This window comes from Echinococcus granulosus (genome assembly GCF_000524195.1).
Source record: "Echinococcus granulosus chromosome Unknown EG_S00074, whole genome shotgun sequence".
Lineage (NCBI taxonomy): Eukaryota > Metazoa > Platyhelminthes > Cestoda > Cyclophyllidea > Taeniidae > Echinococcus > Echinococcus granulosus.
In genome coordinates, this window is record NW_020170454.1 from 268,983 (window position 1) to 277,604 (window position 8,622).

Sequence of the window (8,622 nt, forward strand, 5' to 3'; positions counted from 1 at the left end):
CATGTTGTGAATCTAATTAGTGAAGTTTCGAACACTTTCTTTTTCAGATACGGTCCCTCGGGAGTATGTAACGAGGCGAATGCGCTTTATTCTCACTTGCAAAAGCCAGCTACTTTCGATTCCGATACGACTGCGAAAGTCATCCTGTAACGAAACACATTATCGGCAATACGAAATATTCGGCTCCAACGCGGCTTAAAAACTAGGTGTCCTTAGTCCACATTAGTTTCTTTCGTTTCGAAATTGAAGTCGAAAGTGCCTTTTTGGTAATATTTGACTTGTTTTAGCAAGGCATGCATGGATGCAGTATGATTCTGTTGTTAACACTGCTACCATTAAGGACGAAAGTTGCTGTTGAGATTTTAAGATAGCTAACTATTTATGAGTAGTCGCAATAGTTTGAAATGCGTTTAACATTCATCTGCCTACTTCTGAAGAAAACTCAACGGAACTTAAATGTTGCATTCTCATTTACAGCACAAATGGTGAATTCAAGACATGTAGGAGATAATCGTCGGTGCATTTGCCCTTTCCAAACGCAGCCCACAGATAGCGCGGAGCTACGGATAAGATTTACTTGTTGGGATGTATCGGTGACGTTGGCATCAAATACCTTCCCACATACAGGAACATTGAATTATCGGCCTGAAGGTTCGCGGGCGGGAGAAGGGAAAGATCATCAAAATGCCACTACATATCTTTTTCACTGATAAGTCCTTTTTGGTTCTTCGGGGTGTGTCGTGCTACCAATTTGAGTGGGTCATGCATACATTACAAAAAGAGGTATTCGTAGCATCCGTTTATTGCCTAATTTTGAATAAGCCTCAAAACTCAATCAATTGTCTACAAAATATCTTCAGTTGTTACGCTTTGTGTGGGTTCGGATCCCGTTCATCGGCTCAGAGAGAGAGACTCATTCGGGTCATTCGTCGCCCATTGCATTGTGCGAAAGTTCCTCGGCGAAGCCAATCATTCCAAAGATCGTGGTGCGTTTGAAAGAGCTTAACAACAACAAGCGCATCAGCAACAAAACGGGAGGCCAAAGGGCGCGACCGCATTGGGAAACCTTGTAACAGCATCCACATCCATATCAACTTTAACAGGACCATTGGCTTTGCCAAAAGCTCTGCTAATCCCCTACGTTAAATGCGACTGCGATGCAATCCAAGCAGAAATCCGACTTAGGCTTATGAGGTCGGTATATTTTAAGCGACTATTTGTATTTTTTCCCACTCCACCGTTTTATACAGATTGTAGGAGTCATGAGACTGTTTAATTCGCCGCAGTCTAACAGGTTGTTTAACGAAATTTTTTGTTGATGGTGTTGGTGAGGGCAGCAACAGCAATGCAAATGGTGGTTATCGACGTAGTACTGTGATGAAAGGAGGAGGTTATACCGGTTATTTTGCCCTTCATTCGTTTCATATTAGTAACCAACCCTTTCACTTCTTCGGTAATCTTGTTGACATTCTCGTATTTGAGAGCATAATGCCGATCTGAGGCCAGTGTTGGACTACCTGCAAGACACAGGGGCAGGCCCCTAACCCAAAGAAATGCCGTTTTCTGTTGCGTTGGCCCAACCTCTTGGTGTACATTGCCTCCTCGGATGGGATGGCAGTTAGCGAAGACCGTAAAAACAGGTGAGGATCTAGCCAACACCAACCATCCAGTCGGAACTTAGCAATTTCCAAAGATTGGCAGGTTACTACAGACGTTTTGTTGAAGGTTCTGCAGAGATCGTAAGCTCTCTGCGTAATTTGACCAAAAATAAGGCAAACAATTTTATGCAAGAGAAAGATCATAATGAAGCATTAAAGGAACCAAAACGAATGCTCTGCTCCGCACGGACTGCAGTGTTGTCCAACTTCGAATCGAACTCTCCACCGTTTGCATTGCATGCTGAAGCTGGTGATGCAGTTGTGGGTGTGTACTCACACAAAGAAACAAAGAAGGAAAGAGAGCAAGTCATGGACGACGCGGGCCCCAGACTCAGCAAAAGACTGAGACAAAGTAGTGCGACAGAGTTGTCTATTCGCTATTTTTACAATGATGAGACATTACAGACATTACCCCATGGCGAGGAAGAGTATAGTTGGCTGACTCAGTTGAAAATGCTTAAAGAGCTGAACCGTTCTGTTGAACCCTGGTACTTGGAAGTGCAACAGTATGATTTCACAATACAGTGCAGAAAAGGAAATGCTCACTGTAGTGCAGATGCTTTGTATCGTAGATCAGTCGCGGCTGAAACAGGTGATGATGTAGCGGGTACCATATTGTAGAGCGGTCTTAAGAAACGCTGTTGGAGGGGCGCGTAGAGTCCCAATCCCGACAAGACTCTGGCATACGGGAGACTCTGCATCCTCTTATAATGACAGCGGAGGGGGGATGACCTAGTCGATCAAGACTACCAGAAGAAAATGTCAAGGATGATCAGAACTCTCTCCAGAGGATGAGCTTTTACCGTACCGAGGCGTCACGATTCCTAAGCGCCTTGCGATTCCAGGTTCATATGTACAAATAGTTATCCAGGAGTTGTATGAACAACTGCGGCACGTGGGTAAAAAGAAGACGGTAGATGCCTCGAGCAAAAGGTACTGGTAGCTTTTGCTCGCCCCAGTCGCATTTAATTTCTGCCGAACATACTTCACCTGCAGCACTTTCAAGAGGTCTCGCCTCGTGCTGATTGCACCTTTGCAACCTGTACCCACTGGATACCTTAGAGTAAGGGTGGGTATTGGCATCATGGACCCTCTATCACCCACCAAGAGGAAGAACCGATGTATTTATGTTATGGCAGACTACTTCACGAAAGTAGCTGGGGTAGAACCCATGAAGACACGAGACTCTGGGACAGTAGCCTTAGTTTTTTCAATCGGCAAAGACATGTCAACCTGGAGTGCCCGAATCGGTGTATATCAATCAAGACTCTAATTCTGGCAGTCGACTCTTTACCGAGCTATGCAAGACCTTCCGCACCCTAAAGACCCTCACGGTAATGGACAGGTGAAAAGTACGAATCGCACTCTCATTCGACTATTGAATCCTTTCGCTGCGGATGCGCAATCAAAAGACGGATTTAAGCCTTGGATGTCCATACATCGGTCGGTGTTTCACCGCTCAAGATGCTCACAGATCGTAAATTTAGAATACCTCCCCTTATTTTCTTACAAAACACAGGAGTAGCAATCGATAGTGTTCCAGAGTGCCTACTACAAACACGAGAAGGCTTATGAACAGTTCTGACGTAAGATGTAACGAAGAAGTCTTCAAAATTCCTTAAAGCAGAAGAGGGTAAACAATGCACACTCCCTGACCCTTGTTCAAGTTAAGGAGATTACCATTATAAATGACCTTAATCAGCCCCGTTTTATGAAGGTCGAGAGTGAAGTTAACCTATAAGTCTTCTGCAAAACAGTACACGTTTATGCACCTCAACCGACCCGGTGAACAGCAGTTAAATAAATGATTTGTTGCCTATAAGCAGCTCTAGGAAGTAGTGTTGGGCAGATAGATTTTGGTTTAGTGGTCGATTGTGGTAAGAGTCACTTGGCCTGACTACCTCGCAGGGCAGGCTGGCCTTCTGACCATCCCAGTAGTACTAATGCCTTCTGGATGTAGAATGTGTATCTTCTGTTCTAGTATAGTGGCTTCTTCCGACGTCGGAGAGGTTTCTATGTGTTACATTTACTACCACTTGCAGCGCGGCTAATCTTCGCGTTATGTAAAAAGTATTGCGAAATCAAGAGGCTCTCTTGGATATGTTGACGTAAATTTTGATGGTGGGTGTGATAAGGATAAAACCTAGGTAAGGAAGTCTAGAAATGCGGCCGAAATACAAATTGTTTACGTTGTCCCAAAAGTTGCACATCAGATGGCAAAATTTTTATTTTGTTTGTTTCCTTTTAAAGATATAAAAGTGTTAATGTAATGTGATGGTTGTTTATCCATCGGTATTGGCGAGGAGCCACTTTTGGGTTGATCTTAGCACCGTGCCAGGCAGGCCGGCCTTTGGGCTATGCCAGTAGCCCAAATACCTTCTCCGTGCTGAGTATATATATTCTGCCCGAGTACTATGTCTTCGTTCGTCTTCAGGGAAGTCTCGGGACGCTACATTAGTCTAGGGTAAGATGGGCGCTGAGAAGTGTACTTGCTTCTGCACACTGCACCTTTATTAGTTATAAACTACTTATAAAAATGTTTTTCATTTCGCGAATTTACCTTAAGCTTATCAAAAGGTGTGATTTTTCTCGGTATATGCTGATTTGAACTCAGTAAGCGATGGACTTGCGAACCAGCCTGCGCTTTGCTAGCCCGTACTTTCATGCCATCCATATTTAGAATGCCCTCGAAATAAGCACGTGTATTTACGAATGAAGAACTCTTTTTCGTTGTTCGTGATTCATCTCTCAGCCGAGCAACACCCACCAGGGGTTGTAAAAGTTGGGATTGCACTGGTTATTAAGATTTGGGCCTGTGCCCCAATATAAAAATATCTAGTTAATTGTAGTTTGCTTTGGTTAATGTATACGGGTTTTCGCTATCGCTCTTTCTTCACAAACAGCAAAAACTTGCCCGAGGTCGTGGTTGGACCAGAAAGTGGTTTGAGTCAAACCGGTAATCGCTCGATGGCCATGCCCCACAGCATTTATTTGCACTTTCCACTCAGAATATTCCCTGCAGCTTACCATGTGTCTCCGTCATCGTAATTACTAGCCCTTTTCTAATTCATAGATCTGTAAAATGTTGGGGGCTACTGACCATTCCCGGATGAAGCTTATTCGTCCCAAGATGAAATCAAATCTGCCCTCTGCTAGCATGTTTCTAAGCGGAAATCTGAACAGGGCAGTTAGACCATTGTTTCCCTTACAGGATTTTTTGCTTTTTGTCGTCCCATTATTGCATAATCATGTCAACTTTAACCAACCAATTTTCTTGATTTTGTTGCGTGGTTTCATCACAACCGTTTCGAATCTGTCGCAATTGCGGCTTTAGCAGACCTATATGCAAGCCATTTAGGCCAAGGTCGAACTGCAGGTTGGACTTTCAGAAGACTTCAAGCAGAAAACGTTGGTTGGATGCCCGGTCAAAGTAAGGCATATCAGTACCGTCAGCAGCCATTTTTGAGGACATTTAGCACTTTAAACGGTTAATCGACACCCGAAAGCCCCCCCCCCCCCCTTCATTTTGGTGAAATGGGAAACATGACTAGGAGGATTCGCATTTTACAATCACATACTAAGACGACTTTAAGCGGGTTATTCCAAAAGGGTCAAAACCGTATTAGCAAATCCCACATCAGCGTTAGTTTTACATGTACTGGAAAACTGCAATTTTGGCTCCTATAAATGGGTTTGACTTCTTGCTAATCTCAAAAGTCCCCAATTGGCACAAAAAACTACCCTCGTATTTTGTTATTACCGTGATTGACAATTTATTCTGCATCTTTTTGTTTAAAAAAATGAATTTTCACACCACTACACCACCTCCACCACCATTGGTTAAGTCTGGGTTACAGATAGAGGAACTGAAAGGCAGCATAAGATGACATCACAGTTTCATCTCAAATATACGCGCTGCTCGAGCCAGTGAACGGGACGAAAGTTGGACCGCAGTGGCGGAGGAAGAGAGCTGAGAAGTCGACGTGGATGCCATCGTTGTGTCCTCCTGAGACGTCGACTTTAAAATTGCTGCCGCCGTAGCTTCTGACCGCTGCAAACGATCACCTGTTGTAGAAATGGTCTTCCGAACCAGGGAAGATAAATTTGCGTGGATTCGTTGACGAATTGGATCCTAGAGAGTGTGTCAGACGAGGTAGTTATACCCAGTCCACAGAGTTCTGGTATTTCAATGTTGCACGAGATTTTCCTCACCTCGATAAATTCTTGACCCAAGAGGCGTGATGGCGAGTTCACTCTGGGAGGCTTTTGAAGCCTTACGGACTCCGCCGCCTTCCGAGCTAGTTTGAGGGCTTGCAGGTGACAGTGTGAAACAGGAGCGTTGGCATCCCTCCATGGTGCATCATCTGAACAATTGGGCATAAATTTTCTGGGTGGTTTCATCGAGATGGTTGCACTATCCGATGCGGAATCCTCGTCCAACAGATCACCAACTCCTGTTGGTTCGTCGTATTCTGCGGACTCTACATCAGCTTCAGTTCTTCGGCTAGAAGAGGGGTGAGGCAATTACAGTCTATCACTTACTCTTCTGTGCTTCTCGTTGATATTGTACGGGCGATGCAGGCATGAGTTTGAAGAGAGGTTAGAGTCTCAGCTTCTTCCTCGGAAATTACTAATTTCCTTGGACTAGGCATTATCGTTGGAAACTTCGGTTGATCTGTCAAATCTTGCCGGAAACGCTGCAGATATTCTTCCACGTCTGTACTTGATGCCGACCACGTGGAAGGACAGTCGTTTCCCTCCTTTTGTGCCGTGGATTGGACATTTTTGCTAAATAACTTACTTCCAGTTGGCTCACCGAGATGCTCCTTCAGTAGTAGTTGGGTACCGAGTGAGGCGATTGTAGACGCAGAGGAGGAGGAAGCAAGGCTTGTTCGGTCATCGTCGTACGCTTCCTTTCCTGGCAACTTGGATGTTGAAGTACGCGGCAGTGGAAGGTGTCCGGTCTCTGTGCATTCTTGATCCATGATTTTATGCTGCCTAGCCCCCGTTTCCTTTTGTTCACTACTATCTACATGGAGAAGGTGAAAAAAAAACCAGTAGTTCTGATAAAACTATGGCATTTCAAGAAAGTGCTTTGACTAACCATTTTCAGAGAAGGTGGGTTGATTTTCAGGTTCACTTACACTGTCCTCTTCTATTTCTTCGCACTCATCCATGCTGTCGCCTTCAATTATCAGCACCTCTGCTTGCTCGTCTTCTTCTTCGTCTAGAATCATTCCTTAGAATACATGGATTGTGGACTAGGAGAGAATAAATTACCATCAGAAGAATCCGATTTAGATGTGATGCTTGAAGCTGAAGAGGCGGTTCGAATCTTGGAGTTGTTGTCACCGGTCCCACAAAGGAAGAGGAAGTTATCAGTGGTGGAGCTATACTGAGTGCGATAAGGAGAGGGGGGAAGGATCTCCTCTTTCTGTTCATTTTGGGATGGATCGGGGGAGACTTTGTGCATCTTACATCCCTTACCAGGTCGTTCTGAGCGTGGAGATTCAGCTTGAGTTGCCTCCACCTCACGAGGCTCATTAGAAAGTTCTAAGAGTTTCTGCTTAAAACGAGCATTCTGAACGTCCAGTTCGTCCAATCTTGACCTTTGTAAAGGACAACAGAGTAAGCGATTGTATGCTTTGTGTTCATAGTTCAAAATGTGTCAACTCACTGAAGCGCGGTGAGGAGGGAAGACGTGCTAGCTATGGGTTGGCCCTGTTCAACCTCTCTCAAACCAGTTAACTTCTGCGATGAGTTGGAAGGGGAAGCTCGTTTTTCGGAGGACGGCGGAGAGACTGTGAGTGCAGGTATAGAGTCAAACTTGGGCGATTTACGGCGGTGAATGGGTGGTGCACCAACTGGTATCTCCTTTAACAGGCAAACATAGGAACCAGCAAAAGAAAATGCGACTCGACTGGGGGGGAGCACAGCTTACTTGAGCATAAATTCGCAAAAGACGCTTTATGAATTTTCTAAGCTTTCTGCTAATTCACAATCACAAAAAATATTCGAAAATTAGGCAGAGTTTGCATTCTCCTCACAAAAGTTGTATTTGGGAGTGCAAGAATGTAACGTCTGTTTGGTGTCCGAATAACAAATTTAAGGAAGAGATGCATTTGGCGCTTCACTATTATGGAGACCAGTGAAGGAGTGAGACCCTAACGGGCGCAAATATTTTCATCAGTCCTCTCCATCGTTCCACAGAAGAACAACGACCTCGACATTAATGTCGGGTGTTAGTGATCGTCGAGATGCTCGAACAAATATAATAACTGCACGAAACCCACCTGAAATCGCACAGCACTACCAGGTTCAAGCAGAGCCTCCAAACGTGGACAGAGTCTTGTGACGTGCGGATTCTCTTCATTCTCCGCCAGTGGATAGACAGCCATGAGAACCTGACCCCTGGAGGTACCCTGTTGGTCAAGGATCTCGTACCATCCACGCACAAATTCCAGCCCGACACCAGCCTTCTCCATTGCGGTATTGGTGGCTGAGGAAGAAGCAGCGCGAGGCAGGATAAGTGTAGAGAGCTGCATCGTCGCGGTGCCCAGGTGTAGTGGATGCGCTTCACCTTGGCTTTTCTCCCAAAAGTCCACTACAAAACCCTGAATGGTAGAGAATACTTCCCATCAAGATACGTGCATGTTAAGCTACTTTACTATTCCCCTGCAACGATTTCGAACCATCGAACACGGTGACAAGCTTTCTGTGGCTACCTTCTTTTGTCATTAAGAGGTGCGTTGGAGAAAAAATACTGGATTCAAGACTATTTGCGCCTCAAAATAAAGAACTTCAAGTGAGCAAGACAAAAGGCTCAAAAATCGACTTTCTTCTTGGTAATTGTATGAGTATCATGGGTAAATTTTCCAACACCTGGATGCTATTCTCTTGTAACGGTGAGCACTTTTACTCAACTACGTGTTAGGGACATTTTTTCACCGGTGCTGAAACCGTC

At 44.8% G+C, this 8,622-nt stretch overlaps 2 protein-coding genes across 2 annotated transcripts in view; one reads left to right on the forward strand and one right to left on the reverse strand. All coding sequences in view use genetic code 11, as the record gives it.

Moving 5' to 3' along the window:
- Positions 1–3,928, forward strand: part of EGR_07318 (hypothetical protein) — a gene marked incomplete at both ends in the record, with an annotated part of 4,307 nt that extends 379 nt beyond the window's left edge. Inside the window, 3 exons of the mRNA XM_024496567.1 lie at positions 1,287–1,453; positions 1,702–2,250; positions 3,909–3,928. Coding sequence (XP_024349043.1) covers positions 1,287–1,453; positions 1,702–2,250; positions 3,909–3,928 — 736 coding nt within the window. The remainder of the gene's footprint in view (positions 1–1,286; positions 1,454–1,701; positions 2,251–3,908) is intronic.
- A 1,750-nt stretch (positions 3,929–5,678) lies between these two features.
- On the reverse strand, positions 5,679–8,203 carry EGR_07319 (hypothetical protein; the record flags this gene model as incomplete). The annotated part of the gene is made up of 5 exons (XM_024496568.1): positions 5,679–6,162; positions 6,201–6,721; positions 6,803–6,885; positions 6,939–7,224; positions 7,952–8,203. 5 exons carry the CDS (start codon positions 8,201–8,203, stop codon positions 5,679–5,681), a joined length of 1,626 nt encoding a protein of 541 aa, XP_024349044.1.
- Positions 8,204–8,622: the final 419 nt, after the last annotated feature.